The sequence below is a fragment of the Pseudogymnoascus verrucosus genome (genome assembly GCF_001662655.1).
Source record: "Pseudogymnoascus verrucosus strain UAMH 10579 unplaced genomic scaffold scaffold_49, whole genome shotgun sequence".
In the NCBI taxonomy this organism is placed as follows: Eukaryota; Fungi; Ascomycota; class Leotiomycetes; order Thelebolales; family Thelebolaceae; genus Pseudogymnoascus; species Pseudogymnoascus verrucosus.
The window spans coordinates 97551-119529 of record NW_017263700.1 but is presented as its reverse complement, the minus strand read 5'-3'; the positions used below and the strand labels follow the sequence as shown (position 1 = coordinate 119529).

General features: G+C 52.0%; 7 protein-coding genes across 7 annotated transcripts; 2 read left to right on the top strand and 5 right to left on the bottom strand.

Annotated features, from left to right (window-relative positions):
• Positions 1-45: 45 nt before the first annotated feature.
• VE01_08763 (uncharacterized protein) lies at positions 46-3658 on the top strand. Its single transcript, XM_018278182.2, has 2 exons — positions 46-487; positions 540-3658. Exons 1-2 carry the CDS (start codon positions 260-262, stop codon positions 3567-3569), a joined length of 3258 nt encoding a protein of 1085 aa, XP_018127097.1. The 5' UTR covers positions 46-259; the 3' UTR covers positions 3570-3658.
• A 185-nt stretch (positions 3659-3843) lies between these two features.
• MPC1 (pyruvate transporter mpc1) lies at positions 3844-4708 on the bottom strand. Its single transcript, XM_018278181.2, has 3 exons — positions 4622-4708; positions 4446-4518; positions 3844-4347 (listed from the first exon to the last, which is right to left on the bottom strand). The coding sequence occupies exons 1-3, from the start codon at positions 4692-4694 to the stop codon at positions 4071-4073; spliced, it is 423 nt and encodes a 140-aa protein (XP_018127090.1). The 5' UTR covers positions 4695-4708; the 3' UTR covers positions 3844-4070.
• A 118-nt stretch (positions 4709-4826) lies between these two features.
• On the bottom strand, positions 4827-6095 carry VE01_08761 (uncharacterized protein). Its single transcript, XM_018278180.2, has 6 exons — positions 5946-6095; positions 5864-5872; positions 5712-5783; positions 5353-5658; positions 5227-5302; positions 4827-5174 (listed from the first exon to the last, which is right to left on the bottom strand). The coding sequence occupies exons 1-6, from the start codon at positions 5967-5969 to the stop codon at positions 5044-5046; spliced, it is 618 nt and encodes a 205-aa protein (XP_018127089.1). The 5' UTR covers positions 5970-6095; the 3' UTR covers positions 4827-5043.
• Positions 6096-6244: 149 nt separating this feature from the next.
• Positions 6245-7298, top strand: RPL11 (60S ribosomal protein L11). The gene is made up of 3 exons (XM_018278179.2): positions 6245-6303; positions 6357-6495; positions 6584-7298. Exons 1-3 carry the CDS (start codon positions 6301-6303, stop codon positions 6958-6960), a joined length of 519 nt encoding a protein of 172 aa, XP_018127096.1. The 5' UTR covers positions 6245-6300; the 3' UTR covers positions 6961-7298.
• A 143-nt stretch (positions 7299-7441) lies between these two features.
• VE01_08759 (uncharacterized protein) lies at positions 7442-8762 on the bottom strand. Its single transcript, XM_018278178.2, has 2 exons — positions 7914-8762; positions 7442-7819 (listed from the first exon to the last, which is right to left on the bottom strand). The coding sequence occupies exons 1-2, from the start codon at positions 8147-8149 to the stop codon at positions 7591-7593; spliced, it is 465 nt and encodes a 154-aa protein (XP_018127127.1). The 5' UTR covers positions 8150-8762; the 3' UTR covers positions 7442-7590.
• A 209-nt stretch (positions 8763-8971) lies between these two features.
• Positions 8972-14164, bottom strand: PYC1 (pyruvate carboxylase). The gene is made up of 8 exons (XM_018278177.2): positions 13572-14164; positions 13464-13484; positions 13393-13400; positions 13316-13327; positions 12988-13239; positions 12088-12934; positions 9396-11584; positions 8972-9333 (listed from the first exon to the last, which is right to left on the bottom strand). The coding sequence occupies exons 1-8, from the start codon at positions 13696-13698 to the stop codon at positions 9220-9222; spliced, it is 3570 nt and encodes a 1189-aa protein (XP_018127128.1). The 5' UTR covers positions 13699-14164; the 3' UTR covers positions 8972-9219.
• Positions 14165-15803: 1639 nt separating this feature from the next.
• VE01_08757 (uncharacterized protein) lies at positions 15804-21785 on the bottom strand. Its single transcript, XM_018278176.2, has 6 exons — positions 21491-21785; positions 21408-21428; positions 21300-21326; positions 20870-21241; positions 16588-20820; positions 15804-16537 (listed from the first exon to the last, which is right to left on the bottom strand). The coding sequence occupies exons 1-6, from the start codon at positions 21527-21529 to the stop codon at positions 16181-16183; spliced, it is 5049 nt and encodes a 1682-aa protein (XP_018127101.1). The 5' UTR covers positions 21530-21785; the 3' UTR covers positions 15804-16180.
• Positions 21786-21979: the final 194 nt, after the last annotated feature.

Below are 21979 nucleotides of genomic sequence, written 5' to 3'. Positions count from 1 at the left end.
AAGTTGGGGTACAGGTCCCGATAAGGGAACAGGACCCGCGGGGGGCGATTGGAAGGTACTAACGTCGTCATCTAACCTGCATCCCCCGAGTTTCTGGGCATTTGTGTGGCTGTGCAGCTTGAAGTCGCGACACTCATATGAGCAATACTATGATTCTATAGTTTACAGCTCGCTCTTGTTAAACTATATCCATATTTGCCACTTGCACAATCGCAATGCTATAAACCGAGTCGCAAACAATGCAATGCTCTAGGATACAATGCTTAGTCCCGGGTTAATGGCGACATCGACGCAACATCGAAGGGCCAGGGCCAAGTTCTCTTTCCGCTCGTTTTATATATCGACTCTATTGCTTTGCGCCTTTGCTTTGATTAGTCTGGTTGCGACCCAGGTTGCCCGATACAAGTATGGCGACCAGTATGGGAGTGTCCAGCGACGTGCAGTGGCGGAACTCGACGTCAACAGGTTGCTCAAGAGAGATGAAGAGGTCAGTCATGGTGATAGGCCCTGGAGAACGATTGCTAACATCAGCTCTGCAGTGTCGGCTCGTCCATTTCGCAGACGACAAATGCGCCTTCATAAAAGCAAACTGTCCGGACGAAGAAGCAGGCCTCCTGTCTTACCTATCCCTCTACTACTGCGCTCTTCCAAATGCGCAACCCGTCGCGTTCACAATACTCGTTCTGTGGATTGGGCTACTGTTCACGACGATCGGTATTGCTGCGAGCGACTTCTTTTGTATAAATCTCAGCACGATTGCCACGATTCTGGGTATGAGCCAGAGTATGGCTGGTGTTACTTTCTTGGCTTTTGGAAACGGCAGCCCGGATGTGTTCTCGACATTTGCGGCAATGAGCACTCACAGTGGGAGTATGGCTGTAGGAGAACTGATTGGCGCCGCTGGATTTATCTCCGGGGTTGTTGCGGGGTCAATGGCCTTGGTCAGAGAGTTTAAGGTTGGAAAGAAGAGCTTCGTTCGCGATGTCGGCTTCTTTATTGTGGCTGCGAGTTTCAGCATGGTTATGTTGGCCGATGGTGTCCTGTACTTGTGGGAGTGTTGCGTTATGATCGGTTTCTACGTATTTTACGTGGCGGTGGTTGTGACATGGCATTGGTATCTCCAGCGACAACGAAGGAAGAGAGAGCGCATTGCCCTTTCACGGGGCCATTATCAAGGGCCAGCATTTGCGGAGATAGAAGTGCTGATAGAAGATCACGAAGATGAAGATGGTGAAGAAGGTGGAGGGGCCCTTGGACGGTCAACTGAAGACTTTGCGGACTTGGAAAGGAGTCTCCACGACCGATCGCCCAATACCGAACGAGACTCCGATGATGATAGCGATGGTGAAGGAGAGAGGGGGAGGATGTTTGCTACAGAAGTGAGCAACAGCATGCGGGTTCTGCGTCCAAGGGGCGGTAGAAGGAACACGATGACTCCAATCAGACCCAGTCTCATCGGAGCAATGGAGTTTCGTTCGGTTTTGTCTTCACTTCAAAAAGCGAGGGGTACTTCCGAACACCAAATACGACTTCGACAGTATTCAGATGATCGGGTGCCATCCTCCAACCCATCTTTCGACCGAGGAACTGTTCAGTCCAATCCGTCTGAGCAGGGTACTGTTATCGTCACTGATGCAGACCACCCGTCAGGTTCAGCGGATTTGATCGAACCTTATTCTCCAACGGTGGCATCCTCCGCGGATGATGTCAATAAGAACCCGAGGAATCCTAGTCATTATTTTGCCGCAGAAGCCCCAGGCGGCGGTATTGATGGTTCAGGGCCTAGCGACCCTCGGTATCTGGCCCCAATAAACACCGCCGGAGGACCAGACAGAAACCAGCAGTTTCCAAAAACTGGTGACGCCATACCGCCCTCGCCAGTAATTTCAGTATCGTCTCCGCCGATTCCTCGTGAGCCCGAAGACACCAGTCCACCGCTTCAAGCTGGGCAACAAAATGAGCATGGCTTAGCACCACCCGCACCAGATTTTTTTGGCGGTCACCAGTTGAAACCCGACTTCTTTCAAGCAGCAGCGACCGTAAACCCCTCGCCGGTTTATTCTCCCCGAACTAAGGGACCTAGTCGGCCAAGGATACGTGTTCCCGATTCAAGAGACAGCTCCAGAACGCGCTCGTTATCACCGGTATATGCATTCCCTGCGTATACGGACTCACCGCGGCCAATGTCTCCTCCACAGCTTATTTCTCCCCCACAAGCAAGGCCCGAATCGGGAACTCTAAGTCCCCCAGGGACGCCTGGTGGACGATCATTCTACGGACAGGTCCCCGGAAGGCTTGTCAGGTGGTGGCCATATCGCTACCTTCCTGCCCCACAAGTTATCCGCGCTTCTTTATTTCCTACGTTTGAGAACTGGGAAGGCAAGAGTTTCTGGGATAAAATTTTGAGCGTGGTCTCTGCACCAAGTATCTTCTTACTGGCTGTGACACTGCCGGTCGTAGAGAGTGAACTAAAAGAGGATGATGAAGAGCTTGAACTGGAGAATGCTCGAGAACGCCAATCAAGGTCTCGAAGTGCGACGGTCCAGGGGCCTCCCGGGGAGGCTCCTTATACAGACAATGAAGTCGCACCAGAATGGGCCAACTATCGCCGCAGTTCTATCCGCAATTCTGTCCTGCTTACTCCTGGAGTGGAGCAAAACGTTCGTGGACTTGCCGGACATGGGAACGCAGCTAGCATAGCCATCGCAACTGAGGACATCTATCACGGCAACCCTCACTCTGAGCCGCTACCGCCAAAGAACGTCAATCCGGCCCAAGATTACTTTGCTATGCAGGCTGAGTCAGCCCTGCCAGAGCCTGCCGATTGGAATAGGTGGCTTGTTGTGGTTCAGATATTCACCGCGCCTGTGTTTGTCTCCCTTGTTCTATGGGGTAACTTGTACCATGACGACCTGCAGCCGAAACCCCTTTTCATGATGATTTTGTATGGCTTGATTGGGTCCCTAGTTACCCTTGCTATCCTGACTGTCACAACAAGACATGATAGGATGCCAAAATATAGGCACCTATTTTGCTTTCTTGGATTCATTGTCAGCATTGCCTGGATCTCCACGATTGCCAACGAAGTCGTAGGGGTGCTGAAAGCCTTCGGCGTCATCGTTGGTATCTCCGATGCCATTCTTGGACTCACGATATTCGCTGTTGGAAATTCCTTAGGCGACCTTGTCGCAGACATCACTGTTGCGCGTCTTGGATATCCCGTCATGGCGCTCTCCGCGTGTTTTGGTGGCCCGATGCTCAACATTCTCTTAGGAATTGGTGGGAGTGGACTTTATATGACGCTCACGGAGGCCAACCACAAACATGAAAAGCATCCAGGGCGGCCGATGAAGTACAAGCCCTACGTGATTGATATCAGTCCGACACTTCTGATTTCGGCTGTCTCACTGCTTATTACGCTCGTGGCATTATTGATCCTCGTGCCGCTCAACAAATGGATGATGACTAGGAAGATTGGATATGGATTGATCACGTTGTGGGCGGTTAGCACAGTTGCCAATCTGATCGTAGAAATAACGGGGGTTTGGGGGGATCATACATCGTTGTGATCGGTTGGTTAGTCGTTTGTGTTACTGTAGATACCCAGCCATATCATCTAATTTAAGGGCATATCGGCTCTAATGTGAGTTTATATCGATTTCAACGTATTGTCTGTTGACTGTAAATGATGTAACTGGTGGACAATCTCTCAACCTAGCCCCGGGGTTCGTAGCCCGAAGCTTCAACCACCATAATCACCAAGTCAAAAATCTTACTTCTACGGTCAGGAGGCTTTATAATTCAATGACACTGAGTTTGTGGCTTGGATAATGTAGACCCTATGCCGTTTGAAAAGCAATCAACATATTTAAATTCATTATAGCACATAGCACTGAAGTCTATTGTTGTTTACATGCTTCTTTCCAGTCTGAAGTCGCCGCTTCACTCTGATCACCGTAGATTTGTATAACCCTCGAGTCTCCTTGGTAGATCTATCACTTCCTGCATCCTCAATTCCTCCCCAAGACATCCTCTCCACCGTATGAGTGTAATCCCAACCAGCGATCCCTCTACTTCTTCAACTCAGTCTTGGCCTTCTCAACCAACTCGCCCAACTTCTTGCTCTCAGCCGGAGCATCAATCTTTGACAGCTCGCCCTTCTTGGCCATCTCCTCCTTCCCGCCCCAGTGGTGGTAGTTCAGGTAGCGGTATCCTTGTGTTAACTGCGACCCCTCGTTGATGAAGTGGCACGCGAAGAGGAGGTAGTTAGCCGGCGAGACGGCGAGGGAGTAGCGCATGAATGTCGCAGAGTAGATGCAAAGAGCAGCGGTCATCTGGCCCGAGATACTTGTTGGGAGTCAGTCTTGGATCGGCGGGACGACCGGAGTCGGGGAGCAGTCAAGAGGGGATTGAAATCGCACGGGGTCATGCAGGGGGAAACGTACAGCTCGGGTGACTTCTGTGTGTCCATCACGGCCGCGATGGGGATACCGAAGTTGGACACTGGGCCCCAGAAATCTGTAGTGGAGATATCATGTCAGTTTTCATGGTGAATCACAACTGCCTCCGCATATCGGAATCGCGGATTGGGCTCCCTGGGAACCGAATTGAGGGCACTTACGTGTCGAACACACATAGTTGAGCATGGGGTGTGCCCTTATTTTGGCGTTGATCGCTTTGACAAAGGCGGCCATCTTGAAGATTGTTGGGTGAGTGATGTGCAACTGTTTTCAGGACATTTCAGATAAGGTTGGGAAATCGGTTGGAGCGGCCGGGTTACATCGGGTCACGTGCTTCATACATTTTACCCCAAAGAAGTCAATCGATTAGCAAAATAGGTAATTAACATCACTGCTTAAAAGAAATATGGTCATATAACGTATGGAATTGTCGCTCTCTATGCTACAACTTTTCCATTGGTATGCGAAGCCGGTACGCCGCCCCTTTTGACGCCTTATATCACTTGAACTACTATCATCCCTCCACACCAAGTCACAAAGCCTGATATCGTGATGCAATCTCTCTTTAATTGCCCCTGGGTATCTACCTTCCACGACCAAATCCTGGCGGTGCTCCTGGTGGAGCGAATCCTGGAGGAGGTTGGAAACCTGCCGGAGGTGCCCCTCCGAAACCTTGTGGTGGGGGGAAACCGCCTGGGAATCCAGGAGGCGCGCCTATAACAAATTGATTAGTTACCATCTTGGTCTCGTGAAATCCAATGCATACCTCTTCCAGCAAACGGCGGCGCTCCGCCAAATCCTCCAAGTCCAGGAGGCGGTCCTCCAACACCAGCAGCAGGACCCTGTAAAGTAAATTAGCGGCAATCGTATATGGCGTATCAATTAAACGTACAGTGAGTCCAACTGGGAGGCCGCGGCCCGCTGGTCTAGCAATACCAGGGCCAGCAGCCATTGCCGCAGAGGCTCCTCCTGGCGCGCTTGTTCCAAGTCTTGCTGAGGGATCGGCTGGTGGCGGGGACTCCACAGATAGGGAAATGATGTGGGCACCTCTCACGATGGTGAGGCCGAGGGTGCGCTTCTCTTCGTTCTCGACGAGTGGTGCAGAGGAGCCTGCCGCGCCGGGGGCGGCGCTGGGCTTGGTTGCCTTGCGCTTGACACGTCTGAACTCTTCGGTATCGGCAAGGACGAGGTTCATGTGCTGCGACGCCGTCAGTATTTCGTTCCCAATTCATCCCAGCTGCGAAAACGGACCTTATCGAAAGCCAGCATCTGTCCAATCATCTGGCGACCGTCGTTCATGGTCACCCTCATCCGGTAGTTGATCTATATGGAATCAGCTTCTCTTCCTTCTGTCGTCTCTGGTACACGGTATGCCCCAGGCGCGTCCATAGGTATCTACTTACGAGGCCGGCCTATGATGGGATATAAGTTAGCCTATCCTGTCAATAACACCCATTAATCGAATGTCGGGAGGGGGCAACTCACCATCTTTCCCTGCTTGTTCGCCATCTTGTATGAGTAGCGCGTTAAGCAACTTCTCTTATTGTTTCAAAGATTGTGTATTTGAAGTAGTAATAACTTCAATATCACGTCTAGAGCTCTGTTACAAGCCTCTAATCGCGAATTTGATGGTTGATACAGTCGCCTTGGCCCGCTGCGGCTCTGCTAGCTCCAGCTCAAATCTCCATTTTACGCTAGTCCGCGTTCGTCACTAGTGTCATCCCGGACTAAAATCTTTAGGGTTTGCGAAGCGATTTACCCTCCGCGAACTTCTCAATATCGAAATTCCTCATTCAACGCCCAACGACAACCCAGGAATCAACCCCCAACGACATTCAAGATGGTATGATTGATAGATCTATGTATAATCATCGGCATACTGATTCAATATGACAGGCCGAAAAGACCGAGAACCCCATGAAGGATCTTCGTATCCAGAAGCTCGTCCTCAACATCTCCGTCGGAGAGTCTGGTGACAGACTTACTCGTGCCGCAAAGGTGCTCGAGCAGCTTTCTGGTCAAACCCCGGTTTACAGTACGTTCTGTCCTCTTTCCCTTGAAATTGCGATTCCAAGGGTCTCATCCACCAATTCTTAAACTTTTCACTAACAAAATCGCAACAGGCAAGGCCCGCTACACCGTCCGTACCTTCGGTATCCGTCGTAACGAGAAGATCTCCGTCCACGTCACCATCCGTGGCCCCAAGGCTGAGGAGATCCTCGAGCGTGGCCTCAAGGTCAAGGAGTACGAGCTCCGCAAGCGCAACTTCTCCGAGACCGGTAACTTCGGCTTCGGTATCAGCGAGCACATCGATCTCGGTATCAAGTACGACCCCGGAATCGGTATCTACGGAATGGACTTCTACGTCTGCATGAGCCGCCGTGGTGAGCGCGTCGCCAAGCGCCGCCGTGCCCGCAGCTCCGTCGGTGCCTCCCACAAGATCCGCAAGGACGAGATCGTCAAATGGTACAAGCAGAGGTTCGAGGGAATTGTCAGGTAAATTGCCTGCGGTTACAACGAATGGATGGGCGTTTTTTGAGACACAATGGGTGTGATGGGATGGCAAAATGGGATTAGGATGTACTTCGCGATACATTTGGCAGTCATAGGACTGTTCGGCTTGTGCTCGAAAGAGTCTTGCTGCGGCGTTAAGCCCGACCGGCTTCGTGCCGGCTCAACCATTGTTGAATCTGAAATTGTTCCTCGTGCTTATGTATTCACCATTGATGCTTGCTATGGGGGCTTTGAAAATTAAATTCCTGGTTTATAGGAATAATGACGGTGTCGGCGTTTGCTATACAACTTCAGATCAAGAATAAACAAAAAATTGTTCACTCATTGTCCCGCCTTGGTGTGATGTGATAACTATACCCACCGTTACAGCTATGTGAGATAACCCCCCCACATCTCTCTTGCCTCGACCGATTGATGGTTAGTAAACGCACCAGCCTCATCTTCCCACTTCACCAGGGACACTTGCATTTATATAAAGCACTTGTATTAACCTAGACTAACAGGACGATTTTAAAACAAATCTCCAACCCATCAGCGTCTCCGACATCCCTTCACTACCCCACAGAATCCCCCTTCAGCTAAACCTCACTCAACCAGTCAACATACTCAAACCTACTCAAGACTGAGTCCCACTCCCACTCCCACTCCCTCTCCTCGGATACTGCGCACGCCACGCCGCCGCCCCAGCCCCAGTCCCATGAATATGCTTCGACCCCCACGACTGCTTCCTGGCCTGCTCCCCCGCCTGCTCCGTCACACCCGCAGCCTTCGTCTCCCCAGCAGCAGGCTGCGCACTCTCCGACTGGCGACGCTCCGCAACAGTCTGGCTCGGGCCACGCATCCAACTACACACCAGTTAGCTCCTCTGTCCTTTGCTCCAACATCCCGTCCCATCCACATTGCCGTCTCTGGGGATTGTGGTGGGGGAATATGACATACTTATTCCATAGCCCTCCGAACCAGCCACTCTCGCGGCGCTGGTCGTTATACGATTCCCTCCTAGCAATGGCCTCTGGGTCCCCGGATCCCTGACGCTTCTGGTAGTTTAGAGAGGAGAAACGACCAGAGCTGCTGGCGGAGGAGCGACGGCGTCCGCTGTCGCTGGCGTCGGATTCGCGGCGGGGGACACCGGGGAGGGTGTGGGAGAATGTTGCGTCGTCGAGGGGAGAAGGCATGATTGCAATATTCTTATGGATGGTTTTTCTTGTCTTGGATTGGAAATATGATCGTATGATTGTATATGAGGGAAGATTTATAGCTCGAGAGATTCTGGGCTCTTGACAAGAGGGGAGGGCCAGAGGTGAATGGATGGGTGGCGTTTATACGTACTGCGAGTCTTTGACCCCGCACCATGGTGATATTACATCACCCTCCGTCTGGGGAACCTGGGAAGCGGGATGCTGACCAACGAAATTGATATATGTGCCGCGATTTAAGCCACTAGGATTTGAGATGGATGATGCACTACATCTGAGACCTCTTCGCCGTTCCACCGAGCCTTTGCTGGATGGGGTGTAGCAACCGGGGACTGCTCACGCTTTGTGCCCGGCATTTGGTGATCTCCGCGGGGATTGAAATGAAATAAAGGGACCTGTTGGTGGACTTACATGCTTTACGTACTTTTTGTTTATTGGAGCTGGAGGTAATGAATACGTTTGTATGACGTCCTTGAAGGGTTGAGTGGTCTCATGTAGTTGATACCTTCCTACGCTACTTTGGGGATAGTGTCTCGTGATCAGAGCGCCGATGTCTAGATTAAGTTTCCCACTAGTGTTTAATAGTATGGGGTTGTCCTCTTCTCATAAACCATCCTCTAGCGTATCAATATGATAGTTATAGAATCATGTATAGGGTGTGTTAGGCTGTTTGATATTCGAAGTTTTTTATTCGAAAATAATATTACACCGAACGAATAGTGTTAATGGGGGCCAACACAAATTTTAAAAAATATATATCATAATTCGAATTATTTATAAATTTATTTAAACATTTTATTGATTCGTAACAAATAGTTAGCATTTCATAATCCGGGCTCAAGCTGTCTCATTTAGCATACATATTCTTATATCAGTGATTCCTGCAAAGAGAAGAAAGCAGACAGATATCCATCCCCATGCGACGACCATGAATTGCCACCATAGCCCCGCAAGTTACCAGATTCACCATACCAGCAGACACAGAGCAACATCTATTTAAAATGGAATCTTAGATTTTCACAAAAAACACAAAACTACCCAAACATAACCTATGGCTTCACAACCCTGCAGATGAGATCCTGTCCCGACAGCGAATCGCCCTCCTTGACAACGAGCTGGCCAATAACACCGTTATGCGCAGCCGTAACAACCATCTCCATTTTCTGCCGCCGAAGTTAGTAAAATGACCTATTAATAGTGAAGGGGAGAGACGGGGAAAACATACCATGGCGCTGATGACAGCAATGACATCGCCCTTCTTCACCTCAGAGCCCTCCTTAACCCTGATCTCGACAACCACACCGGCCATCGGGCTGCCGCACTGCGACGAATCCGTGGGGTCGGCCTTGGGCCTCGAGACGTTCTCGACAGCCGCGAGCTTATCATCGACGGTGATGGAGCGGACCTCGCCGTTCATCTCGTAGAAGACGTCACGCTGGCCGGTGATATCGGACAGCGGGCCGATAGCGAGGAGCTTGAGGATGAGGACCTTACCCTTCTCGAGCTCGACGCTGAACTCCTCACCGATCTCGGGCTTGGAGAGGAAGTACTTGGTGGGCAGGACGCTGAGGTCGCCGTACTTCTCCGTGAACTTCTTGTAGTCGTTGAACACGGCCGGGTACATGACGGAGGAGGCGATGTCGCACTCGGTCACGCTGCCCCACTTTTGGCGGATCTCCTTCTTGACCTTGGCGAAGTCGATGGGGGGGAGGAAGAGGCCTGGACGCTTGTCGAGCTTGCGGCGGCCGCGGAGGGCGTTGCTGCGCAGTGGCTCGGGGAAACCGCCGTAAGGCTGGCCCATGAGTCCCTCGAAGAAGTCGAGGACGGAGCCGGGGAAGTCAAGCTCGGATGCCTTGGCGATGAGGGCCTCTGGGGTGAGGTTGTTGGAGACCATGAACTGGGCAAGATCACCGACGGTCTTGGAAACCGGGGTGACCTTGATAACGTCACCGAGAACGTCGTTGGCCTGCTCGTAAGCCTTCTTGGTCTGGGCCCACTGAGCTCCGAGGCCAAGCTGTTGGGCCTGGAACATCATGTTGGTGAGCTGACCACCTGGGATCTCGTGCTCGTACACCTCTGGATCTGGGCCAGTGAGGTGAGCCTCGAATGGCGAGTAGAGGAGACGGAGTTGAGCCCAGTAGGTGTCAATGGCACGGACGTGGTGGACGTTCAGACCAGTCTCGAAGTCGCTGCCCTCGAGAGACGAGAGCACGGCGCCAACACTTGGCTGGGAGGTCATTCCCGACAGGCTGTCGGTGGCAGTGTCGACAACATCAGCTCCGGCGGCAGCGCAAGCGGCCATGGAGGCAACACCGGTACCGGCGGAGTCGTGGGTGTGGACGTGGATGGGGAGGTCGGGGTACTTCGCGCGGATGGCGCCAATCAGGAGAGTGGCAGCCTTGGGCTTGAGGACACCAGCCATATCCTTAATACCAAGGACGTGGATGTTGAGGGCGACGAGCTTCGCCACAACGTCGAGGTAGTACTCGAGGTTGTACTTCTTCTTTGGGTTCAACATATCACCCGAGTAGCACACAGTACCCTCAACAACACCACCAGCCTTGTGAACAGCCTTAATACCAAGCTCAAGCTGATCAATATCGTTCAACGCATCGAAAACACGGAAGATATCAACACCATTCTTCTTCGCCTGCTCCACAAAGTGGTAGATAGCATTATCCGGCAGCGACGAGTACGCCACGCCGTTAGCACCACGCAGCAACATCTGGAAGGGGATGTTGGGGATGAGCTTCCTCATCTTGCGAAGTCTGTCCCAAGGATCCTCATAGAGGAAGCGCATAGCGACATCAAAGGTCGCACCACCCCAGCACTCAAGCGAGTACAGGTTAGCATATGCGTGGCTGGTCTCCTTGGCGATGTTGAGCAGATCAACAGTGCGGACACGGGTGGCAAGGAGAGACTGGTGGGCGTCACGCCAGGTGGTATCCATGAGGAGACACCCCTTGTTTGCGCGGACGGACTTGGCGAAGGCCTCGGGGCCCTGCTCGATGAGGATCTGGCGCCAGCCCTGGGTGCTGGGCTCGGTGACGTCGATCTTCTCGCCTGCGTCGTCGAAGAGCTCGGGCATGATGATCTCGCCCTTGAACTTGGGCTCGCCGACTTGGCCCTTGATGCTGGAGCCGTTGACGGCGATGTCGCCGAGGTAGGCGAGAAGCTTCTGGGCGCGGTTCTGCGAGCCGACGAGGTCGAAGAGCTCGGGAGTGTCGTCGATGAAGGTCGTCCAGCAGTTGCCGTCGATGAAGGTGGGGTGGGTGAGTAGGGAGGCGAGGAAGGGGATGTTGGTCTTGACGCCGCGGATGCGGAACTCAACCAGAGCTCTCAACATCTTGCGGCGGACAATCTCGTAGGTCGAGCCATGGCATGTACACTTAACAAGCATAGAATCGTAGTGAGCTCGTGAGGTGTCAGTAAATGAACATAGAAGGGTAGAAGAATGAAAAAAGAATGAGTCGAAGAGTACAAAATAAATAAAATCACATGACAATCACGTGATGACGATGACTCCATCAGAGTAACTCGACAAGAGCAACCCAAGAAGGGTGACTTAACGAGAGAAGCTCAAGAAGAGCGACCTAAGTAGAGCGACACCTAAAGAATCACTCGAGAGGAGTAACTCAAGATGAGTAACTTAACTTAAGAAACTCAACTCGAGAAACCCAAGCCGAGCAACCAAGCTGAGGAACTCAAGCTGAGCAACTTAAAATGACAAACTTAAAATGAGAAACTCAACTTAAGTAACTCAAAATGAGCAACTCAAGATGAGTAACCCAAACCGAGAAACTCTAGAAGAGCGATTCAAGTTGAGTAACTCAAGAAGAATAACTCAACTCGATAAACCCAAAAATAGCAACTCAAAACGGGCATGGAAACAGGAAAAAAAGAAATAAAATACTTACGAGTAATAACCGCGCCGGCGAAGCCATTACCACCATCAAGGCGGACACCGTTACCACCAGCGGAACGGTAAACCTCAATCTTTCCGGTATCCGGCGAGAACTGTTTCGAGGGATCCTCAGTAGTGATTCTGCACTGAATAGCGAAACCCCTAGTCGAGATGCGGTCCTGAGTCAGACCAAGCTGTGGCAGCGTAGCACCGGCAGCAATCTGGATCTGGGCAGCAATGATATCGATACCGGTAATCTCCTCAGTGATGGTGTGCTCGACCTGGATTCTGGGGTTGATCTCGATGAAGTAGTATCTGTTCTGCTGATCGACCAAGAACTCAGCCGTACCAGCGTTGCGGTAGTTAACCGACTTAGCGAGCTTGACAGCGTCGTTGAGGAGGGCCTCGCGGACGTCCTGGGGGAGATCCTTGGCCGGGGCCAGCTCGACGACCTTCTGATGTCTGCGCTGCACCGAGCAGTCGCGCTCGTACAAGTGCACGATGTTACCGTGGTTATCACCCAGCAGCTGGACCTCAATGTGCTTAGGCTTATCGAGGAAGCGCTCGACGAAGACGGTGCCGTTACCGAAAGCGGACTTGGCCTCGGAGGTAGCGCGGTCGAAGGACTCCTTCAGCGACGCCTGCTCGCGAACGACACGCATGCCGCGGCCACCGCCACCGTAGGCGGCCTTGATGATGATGGGGAAGCCGTATTCGTCGGTGAACTTCTTGACGTCCTCGAACTTCTCGACGGCGCCCTCGGTACCGGGGACGACCGGGACGCCGGCCTTGATGGCGAGGGTCCTGGCAGAGACCTTGTCTCCGAGGGCGTCGATGACCTCGGGGGATGGGCCGACGAACTAATTTCACACGTCAGCGGGTGAGAGCAGCTAAATGGGGCAGAACTGCTTACGACAAGGCCGGCCTTCTCAACATTGCGAGCAAACTCGGCATTCTCGGAAAGGAAACCGTAGCCTGGATGGATCATGTTGACGCCGTGTTGTAAGGCGATCTTGATGATCTCGTCTCCGGCCAGGTATGCGCCGACAGGCGTGTACTGGCCACGCTTGCCGATGACATAGGCCTCATCGGCCTTCTGCCTGTGCATGCTGAGTCTGTCCTCATAACTGAAGACGGCGACTGTTTGTAGGGAAAGCTCGTGAGCCTGCGGGGCGGGGTGAACTGTCAGCAAAAATCCCTTCCACACCGCCGGAACATCGTATTTGGGGGAGTTGACTCACAGTTCTGAAAATCTGTACAAAGAATCGCTTGTAAGTATACCATTGGGGATTTTAGCAGGACGTGGAGTGGTTCATACACGAATGGCTATATCAGATGTCAGCTAATCGGTCCCCATTGCACATGTGAATCTGGGGGCGGGCAACTTACGAATTTCTCCACGGTTGGCAACTAGAAGTGAGAACTCAAGTCAGCAAAGCTCATTTTCCACTCGCACACACCTCGTCGGCGCCGCAAATCCAGAAAAAAAAGGCTTACCCAGAATCTTCTTCAACTGCATGATACTCGAGTTGGCGCGGATGTGCTGGATGGACTGGGACTGCCTCTCATCGCCGCTCTCCTCGAACACCTCGTTCGCGGCGCCATTGGAATCCCCAGCCGACATAGTGAAGCCGATTCGAATTGCCTTGGGTCAATGGCCTCTGTTTTGGGGGAGCTGGTATCACTTGCGAGAGCGTTGGAGAAGGGTGAATTGGGTGAGTCGGAGGGGTGACTTAAAAGAAGGGCGGGCGGGCTCTTGCGCCAAGGATCAACCGAGCTTCGTTTGCGATAACGGCGCCGGGGAAAGATGGGCGGGGCTAGTGGTAAGCTCTCTCTTTCTTTCTTTCTTCCCTCGTGAAAGCGGCTGGATTCTTTTTTTGAGAGAGGGTAAAAAAGAGGATATATATATATGAAAGGTTTGATGAATCCCAGCCTTTCAAGATATATATTTCAAGAGGGGGAAGTAAGGCAGAAATGGCAGTTGTTGAGGGGGGGGATAAGGGTTATAGGTATCGGTGAGGTCAGCAATGTTACGCGGTATTTTATTTGGCTGGATTGTTTTTTGGTGGAGGCCGATGAGCAATAGTATGTCTATACAGTAACGAAGTACTTTTTAGCTATGCCAACAGGACGCGGGGTACGGTGCATGTTGGTAGCTGTCCCACGTAAAAAGAGTCTCGGGCGGCTGCTCCACGCTACTGTTATGTACATGTGTGTACAAGCCCACATGTACCCCCAAGAATCTGTGCACAGTACATACGTACCACCACCACCCACAACCATAGCAACTGACTCTAACACTCTGTACTCTGTTGTGTGCATTTTCTACCCTTATCTGGCCCGACCGAAGCCCATCCATTAAGCCGGATAATAGCTCTTACTGTACGGCACTGCTCCATTGCCGCCGAATGGACCGCCGGCGAGCCTCAACAAAAAAAAAACTTACTAACAGAAAAAAAGAAGTAAAGCCAAGGCGATATTGGCAAAACATCACGACTCACATCAGCGATTACAGCACGTACTGCTCGAGATAGAGAGAGAGACTAGTGTACCTACAACACTAACACTACGAGTACCATTCCCCATATTCCCACTTCGCGAGTACTTCTCCCGAAAAGAACCCACACGCCTGCCCGCGGTAACTACAGCGCTTATACCCTCTCCTTGTGCCGAGGGACCTCGCCATCCCCAACATGCAACGATCATAACCCGGAGCTGTCACCAAACGATCATTCCCCGGAAGGCCGTCCGGGGAAAGTAGGAAAGACGGGAGAGCTAACCCAGCAAGTGAGCTCGGTCGAAGAGAACTGTGAGTTCGAGATATTCAACCAAGGCACTGCCCGAGTCTCACATGGCCGTCCCTGGCGTTGTTGCGAGAATAGCCGGGTTGTGGTGGTTGGGGGGGACGCAGGTACAAAGGCCCAGGCCGATCAGGGACGGAGAGAGAGTCAACAAAGCGATCGTTCCCTACGCACTGACGTCGTTGCGTGACCAATCTACCCTCCTCTCAGGGCCCAAAAAGACTGGTACAGTACAGGAAAAAAGCCTCCCAAAAATCCCCTTCCGTCCATGTGATATATGCTGCGGCCGGTTCGGTCTCGTCCGAGAGTCTGGGGGTTGGTGGCCGTTTTGGATGGTAGACCACATGAGTGAAGAAAATACCTATTTTTGGATTACCGAAGCCGTGAAAGGGTAAGGGACGACAGACGTCTGAGAGTTAGCTTGCCCCCTGGCAAGAAAAGTTTAAATCACTTAGTTAGATAAACTGTCCGCCCGGCTGACAGGCAGGAAGGAATCAAGCATGGGAAACAGCGGCCGTCTCTAGTTGACTCATGTGGGATGTGTGGGGGTTCAAAGCTCCAAGATTGGGGTAAAAGGGAAAACAAAAAATCAAGGAGGCTGGCTGATGCGGTCCTCCGGCTCCGGTGTGGTGTTGAAAGGGAAAGAAAGTCCGTGGGATGAACTGCTGAACTGCGGCGTGGGATAAACTCCGTGGGATGGATGGATGGACACAATTGGAAGTTAGTTCCGTAGAATCGACAGAAATGGGTTACTTCGGCCATGACACATACCGCCCGCAGCCGTTTTATCATACTTGGCTGAATCATTGGTTTCACATGGTATCTCCCGTTTTGTGGGCCGTTCAATCAATCTGGGGGGGGGGGGGAACGCGGATTTTTGGGGTCCATACATCTTCATGACATCTCTAATCCGGGGAACACCGTTTTTGGTTTGTCAAAGTACATCTCATGGAATTCTCTCTCTAGCTACCTACAAAGCCAAGCAAAACCTCGAGTTGTAACTCAAAGTCATCTGTCTGAACACCCTCCATATCATAAAGAAGCGCACCCAACATCACCCGCCTGCCTTTGTGCATCTCCCATCCCCCATCACAGAATGCCCCAAAACCATCCCTCCATATAAATACAAATCATCATGAAGAAAAAAAAACGGAACCTGAAATGGGATTGGCCCTGGCGCGAAAATAATTCCACAGCCAAAAGACCCGTCTCGCTCGAAGGAATACATCGAAAGAGAAACACCTCACATATCCACGCACTTTTTCCCATTAATTATCGGCCATCTCATGTATTTGTTGTCATCGTCTAAAACCCGCCGAAGCCCGTTGGTTGCGGCGCGAAGCCGTTGGGCTGCGCGTAGGGAGCTGGCGAGGTTGGTTGTCCGGCTGGGCCTTGCGTGAGCATCAGGCGGGAGCCGCCGAGGATCGGGGTGTTGTTCTCCTCCTTGACCTGCGACTGCTCGCGCGCGTTGCGCTCGTCGTTGTCCTTCTTGAGGATCTCGATCGTCGCGGATTGTTGGGCCAAGAAGTTGATCATGAATGGCATCGTGAAATCGGTAAGACCGTGGCGCCATGAGAGCTCCATGACGATGTGAAGCGGGATGAGGTCGTAACACGAGTAGAGCATGCCAACGTAACACTCTTTGCTGCCAATGTCGACGAACTGCAATTAATTAGTAAAGTCTCAATGCCAGAATTAAAAGGGTAACTTACATAGCGGATCAACTCCTCCACGACATCCGACTTGCCTGAGATCGCCGCCGTCTCAATAGCATCCTTGTAAAGCTTGTCCTGCTTGGACAGAGCGATCGATTTCTCCCAACGCTTGTTCTTGCGATAGATGTTGGAAGCGATCTGGCGGAAGAAGACCAGGTCGTGGCGCTCGAGGCGCTGCGCCAACTCAACAGGGTCGTAGTTGTCGTAGTTCTCGACAGAGTCGCGAAGAGTCTTGTAATCCTCCTCCTCAATCAACAAGTCATTGATGGCGTTGTTGACAGCCTTCTTGTTCTGTGTCTGAACATTGAGAAGGAATGGCTTGATGAGTGGGATGTTGTCCGACTTCTCAAACATCTTGACCACTCTGTTGACATCGATTCTCGGAGTCAAAGCCTGGAGAAGATCGGTGATGAGAGACGGCTGCTCCTGAAGGTAGAAGTTCAGAGCACGGTAGTAGATCTCCAAGTTGGCAACCTTGACAACAATGTCCTTGAAGGAGTGGTGCTCCCAAGCATCGGCAGCACGCTCCATCATGGCAAGAGCAGCGTTGTCCCACTCGTCGTAGTGGCAGTACAGGAAGACCAGCTCAGGCCAGAGGTTAGCCTCCTCGCAAGCACGGATCATCTTGGGGATGTTGATACGGCTCCAGAACAGCTTCAGGTGCTCCATAACACGCTCAGGGTGATACTTGGACAGGGCAATGCCGAGCTCAGTGAACATGCCCATGTGAGCACGCTCAAGACCAAGGCCTTGCTCGAGCACAGCGATGAGCTCGTCAAAGTAGCCATTGCGCTCGTATTGCTTGACAAGATCTTGAAGCTCTTCGGCGTCAACAATCAGGTTAAGACCACAGATCTGAGCAAGACGGAACTCCTTCTTCTCCACGCAGGCAGCATTGACCTGCTTCCAGACCTTGATGTTGTTGGCCTTGCGAGCACACTCAACAGCGGCTTGGTAATCGCTGAGGTGGACAAGGGTGGTAGCGAGCTTGGCCCAGTTGGAGATGCTGCTGAAGAAGATCTTGGCGGCTTGGTGGTAACCCTCGGCGTAAGCCTTATCACCAGACTCCTCGATATCTGCAACGTTTGTACCCTTGAGGAAGTCCTCCAACTCAGAGAGCTGGTCAGTGCGGGCATATGCAAACGCCAACGCAGTGTCGATCTCTGGCTCGCGGAGAGTCTTGCGCGACATCTTGAGGTACTTGATGAGATCCTCATCCTTTCCGGCGGGAACGGCGTACTCGATGACCTCCTTGTAGTTGCTGGGGTCCTGTGCGCGGATATAAGACTCCACGGCATCGCTGATTCTAAGACCATCCAATTGAGCCTTGGCAACGCGGCTCCAGACCTCTGGAAGCTCGACGCGCTCACCATACTCCTGGGCACGATCAATGCTCACAATGTGTTCAACGAGAACGTTGACCGCTTTGGGATGGTCGTCGATCTTCTTGTAGACCTCAAAGGCCTCCTCGTAGAGACCAACCTCGATACAGATATCAGCCACCTCAGTCGTAGTATACTCGTTGAGCTGGTGGATGTAATCCATGACCTTGCTCTTATCAGCCTTGGTGGCAGTGAAGATAAGGAGGTTCTGGAGGCTGCCATTATCACTGAATGGGGAAGGCTCAAGAACAATCTTCTCCAGCAGCTCAATGAGCTCCACGGGAAGATCATTCTTCAGGAAAGAAGAAACAGCAACGGAAACCTTCTCTGGCTCCTTGGACTCGGGAACAGCCGTTGAGATGACCTGGTCAACGAGCGATCTGCGGTGGTTGTTGTTTCCGCTGAGAACGAAGTTCCAGAGCTCCTCATCCGCACGCTCAAGAAGGTAGCGAGCCTGTGCCTTGAACATGGAGTTCTCGTTGGTGATGTTCACAAGCTCCAAATCGTTCTGGCCCTTGCTGTATGCAATGAATGCAAGGTTGGGGTCACGCTTCTCGCAGTACTTTCCGACAACGAGAGTATCGTACTGGTTGTTGTCCTTCAGGAACTTCTCTGGGTTGTTGTTGCTATCGATGTAGATCTTGGCCAGGGCGTTGTAGACTGCCTGCTGCTCGTTGCCAGAGGCAAGGGTGGCCTCAAGAAATGGCAAAAGGATCTTCAGACGATTGCGGGTCTCAACCTCCTGAACCAGCTCGTCGATAGGGATCGACGTTGGGTTGACAGTCTGCAGGAGGTTCTTGATAATGCTCTCGTCGCAGTCAACATCAAGTAAGCCGCCAATGACAGCCGGGGTTCTTGCTGGGTTAACACGCTGAACGTAAACCTCGATCGACTTGAAATGCTGGTTTTGGTATAGGTATAGAACAAGATCGTGGATAAAGTTGAAACGATCGCAAACAATAATGAGAGGAAGTTGCTCAGTCAGCCTGGCCTCCTTGAGGAAGTTCTTCACCTTCTCGGGGTTGTAGTGGTTGCTATCACGGCAAATACGCTCAACCTCGTTGAATTGTTGCATCTTCGTCGCGGCCTCAATGTACTTGAAGTTGACATCTTGGTCCTCGCTGACGTTGACGATGCTGCCAAGGTAGTAGAACAGACCCTCGGCAGTCTTGTACTTCTCGAAGAGATCGATCAACTTGGTAGCACCAAGCAGGTCGGAGTACTTCGTGGCAATGTGCACAACAGCTTGCAGGTTCTGGCGGATGTTGGACTTCATCATGGCATCCAGGCAATCCAGCGATTGCTCAACGGAGAAGCGGCCGAAGAAGTTGGTGAGCCAGTCCTGGTTGAAAGTAGGCGTGGCAACGATGTTGACAATGACACGCTTGATAGCTGCCGGATCCTCGTAGTGCTCCAATGCACGCTGGGAAAGCCCGGCTTGCTCGCACAGCTGTGCAATGCGAGCCTTATCGTAGTGAGAAAACATCTCGTTGCCGAGAATAGCATCGGCGACTTGGGGAGCATTGATGAGGTTCATCTCAAGCAGGCGTGTCTGGAGGTGGCCCTGCTCAGGCTTGTTGTCCTTCAAGGCATCGAGGAGGAAAGCAGTGGCAGCCTGAACCATGTTCTGCGATTGGAAAATGTCGACGACGCGCTCGACATCCACGAGTGAGCCACCCTCATTGTTGGCGAGTTGGGTGGCGAATTCGGTTCCCTTCTCTGGGTTGACACGAACAATGTGCTGGAGCAGGACGATGTAATCCGGCTGGTAGCCAACCTGGCTCGAGTAAGGCACAATCTTGTCGAACTGGCCAAGCTCAGCGAATGCTGCAACCACCTTCTGTGGGATGTTTGCGCGAAGGTAGATGCTCAGGGCAAGAGCCAAATCGTGTGGGCGGACAAGATCTCCAAGCTCTTCTGAACAGTCCAACTTGCTCTCCTTCATCCACTTCTCGATGAGATGCTTGCGGTTCTGGGCGAGAACTGGCTTGACAAGCTCAAGAGTCTCGTGCTTGTTGAGATCACCCTTGTCCAAAAGCGAACCAAAGTATTGAAGGATGATGGAGAGCTGTCCAGGCTGGGCCGGGATGTTCTTGAAGCGCTCGATTGTCTGGGGTGTGCGGAGGAAACCTCTGGGGGAGTTTGCAGCAATCTTGGCAGCTTCAGCGTAGTTGCCTGCGTTGATAAGCTGATCGAACTGTTGTGCGTAAAGGTTGTCTGCTCCAGGTAGACCTGCTCTAGACGCAAGCTTGACGGCCAGGCCGGAGTTTGCTGGGTTCTGAAGCAAATATGGAATCACGGTTGCCTCGTCCACGGCCACGGAGAGCACTTGGCCCTTCCTGTTGACACCGACAAGACCCTCGGATGCGGAATCAGACGCTGTAATAAAGATCGTTTCGCTCGAAATGCGGTTCATGAAAATACAGGTGCCGGTCTCCAAGTCGTAGAGGTGAATGAAGCCGTACTTTGTCACCAAGTAGATGATGCTGTACTTCTCCGAAACCTGCATGGCGACTGGGAAATCGTTGACTGCCTCTGCTGGGAAATATACATCCACCGCCTTCTTTGGGAAAGCGGGGTTTGACGCTTGATGGTCGACCTCCACAACGTGTAACTTCGCGCCGGTGGCTGTGCGGACGGCGAATGCGAAAACCTTCGTATCGGCAGGCGCGCCCTCTAAGCGCAGGGTGCCAAATGCTGCTGCGTGGCCCTCGAGAGCCTGGCTGATACCACGGTCCTTCGAGTATAATTGCATGGCTCCAACGACACGGCCCTGCTGTTGGGAGATGCCAATGACGACCATCCACTTTCCGTCCGCGCTGACGCGGTAGTTTATTATCTGCGAACCCTGTATGATATAAGCAGCTGTCGTAAAGTAGATCATAATCCAAGCTTACCTGGAGGTTCTCATGGCGCTTAAAGACCTCAACTGGCTGTGCTTGGTTCTGGTCAAAGACATCCCAGTGGTAAACTGCGGTATCTGTGACAAGGCCCAGAGTGGTCTCGCTGAACCATTTCCAGAACACAACGTCCTCGTTCATTGTCGCCGACTTCAGCTTCGCCTTCCGCTCTAGATCGAATATTTGAAGTGTTCTCGACTGAGCCTTGAGCGCAATAATCTGCTTGTTCCAGTGCATGATGGCACTATCGGCCTTGATGGGTCGCCTCGTCACATTGTTATTTTGTTTGAGGTCTATGATAACAACTTCCGGTGATGCAGCTTCGTTCTTCTTCTCGCGGACGCAGATGAAGGAGTCGGACTCGAGTGTCTGGTGGCTTGTTAGTGATTGCTCCAGGCCAAGGCCGGGGAGCACCGGAACAACTTACACAGGTGTTGAATCCAATTGAGGCAGGCTAGAAGCATAATGGTCAGTATTCAGATGGTAGACGACTTCATTGAGAGGTCAGGTTGCATATTGGGCATTAAGGGCTTACTTCAACTCCAACACTGGTCAACTGTAGATAGTGGTTAGCTTGCGATCTAAAGGTGAATCCAGGGTCCCGTCATCAGCACGAACCTGAAGAAGCTCAGTGAACTTGATGGGAAGAGCTGCCATCTTTATTATGGGCTTGCGCTGATGGCGCGCAGTTGGCAAGGCCTGTCCTCAACTCCGGAATAAGGGTGTCAGGGTGCTGACACGTAATAGGGTATTTGTGTTGGTACAGCTCTCGGAGCAGTATTAAAGCCGTATAATGAGGGAATGTTCGTGGCGAAGTTTCGACTTCGCGATTCGTAAGAAGAGTAAAGAAGGAAGGAAGGAGATACAGAAAAGGTTGTAGGAGTAACGCGTTGTGATGGAGATTGAATTCAGGCAAGCTTCCCAAGAAACGTACTTGGCTACGTATTGGGTAACTCCTTATAATTAGGCACGTGACCTGATGCGGTAAATTGCATGTTGCCATGCATATCAGGCAAATATTGTCGGGCTACCGCGTTGCTACGCAAACAGAACCACAACAATGTGTCAACAGCATGGCGATTGCACAGAAATAGACATTCTCCATCC

What these genes read in the sequence shown, in the direction of transcription:
- VE01_08763 (XM_018278182.2), top strand. Translation starts at nt 260, where the DNA reads ATGCTTAGTCCCGGGTTAATGGCGACATCGACGCAACATCGAAGGGCC. An exon ending in TGCTCAAGAGAGATGAAGAG is followed by an intron (nt 488 to 539) that starts GTCAGTCATGGT and finishes TCAGCTCTGCAG; the next exon opens with TGTCGGCTCGTCCATTTCGC.
- MPC1 (XM_018278181.2), bottom strand. Translation starts at nt 4,694, where the DNA reads ATGGCCGCCTTTGTCAAAGCGATCAACGCCAAAATAAGGGCACACCCC. An exon ending in CAACTATGTGTGTTCGACAC is followed by an intron (nt 4,519 to 4,621) that starts GTAAGTGCCCTC and finishes TCTCCACTACAG; the next exon opens with ATTTCTGGGGCCCAGTGTCC. An exon ending in ACACAGAAGTCACCCGAGCT is followed by an intron (nt 4,348 to 4,445) that starts GTACGTTTCCCC and finishes ACTCCCAACAAG; the next exon opens with TATCTCGGGCCAGATGACCG.
- VE01_08761 (XM_018278180.2), bottom strand. Translation starts at nt 5,969, where the DNA reads ATGGCGAACAAGCAGGGAAAGATG. An exon ending in GCCTCCCAGTTGGACTCACT is followed by an intron (nt 5,303 to 5,352) that starts GTACGTTTAATT and finishes TTTACTTTACAG; the next exon opens with GGTCCTGCTGCTGGTGTTGG. An exon ending in GCCGCCGTTTGCTGGAAGAG is followed by an intron (nt 5,175 to 5,226) that starts GTATGCATTGGA and finishes AATTTGTTATAG; the next exon opens with GCGCGCCTCCTGGATTCCCA.
- RPL11 (XM_018278179.2), top strand. An exon ending in TGGTCAAACCCCGGTTTACA is followed by an intron (nt 6,496 to 6,583) that starts GTACGTTCTGTC and finishes AAATCGCAACAG; the next exon opens with GCAAGGCCCGCTACACCGTC.
- VE01_08759 (XM_018278178.2), bottom strand. Translation starts at nt 8,149, where the DNA reads ATGCCTTCTCCCCTCGACGACGCAACATTCTCCCACACCCTCCCCGGT. An exon ending in TTCGGAGGGCTATGGAATAA is followed by an intron (nt 7,820 to 7,913) that starts GTATGTCATATT and finishes ACTGGTGTGTAG; the next exon opens with TTGGATGCGTGGCCCGAGCC.
- PYC1 (XM_018278177.2), bottom strand. Translation starts at nt 13,698, where the DNA reads ATGTCGGCTGGGGATTCCAATGGCGCCGCGAACGAGGTGTTCGAGGAG. An exon ending in GCAGTTGAAGAAGATTCTGG is followed by an intron (nt 13,485 to 13,571) that starts GTAAGCCTTTTT and finishes TCTCACTTCTAG; the next exon opens with TTGCCAACCGTGGAGAAATT. An exon ending in TTGAGAAGGCCGGCCTTGTC is followed by an intron (nt 12,935 to 12,987) that starts GTAAGCAGTTCT and finishes GTGTGAAATTAG; the next exon opens with TTCGTCGGCCCATCCCCCGA.
- VE01_08757 (XM_018278176.2), bottom strand. Translation starts at nt 21,529, where the DNA reads ATGGCAGCTCTTCCCATCAAGTTCACTGAGCTTCTTCAG. An exon ending in AGTTCACTGAGCTTCTTCAG is followed by an intron (nt 21,429 to 21,490) that starts GTTCGTGCTGAT and finishes CACTATCTACAG; the next exon opens with TTGACCAGTGTTGGAGTTGA. An exon ending in AGCGCCATGAGAACCTCCAG is followed by an intron (nt 20,821 to 20,869) that starts GTAAGCTTGGAT and finishes TATATCATACAG; the next exon opens with GGTTCGCAGATAATAAACTA.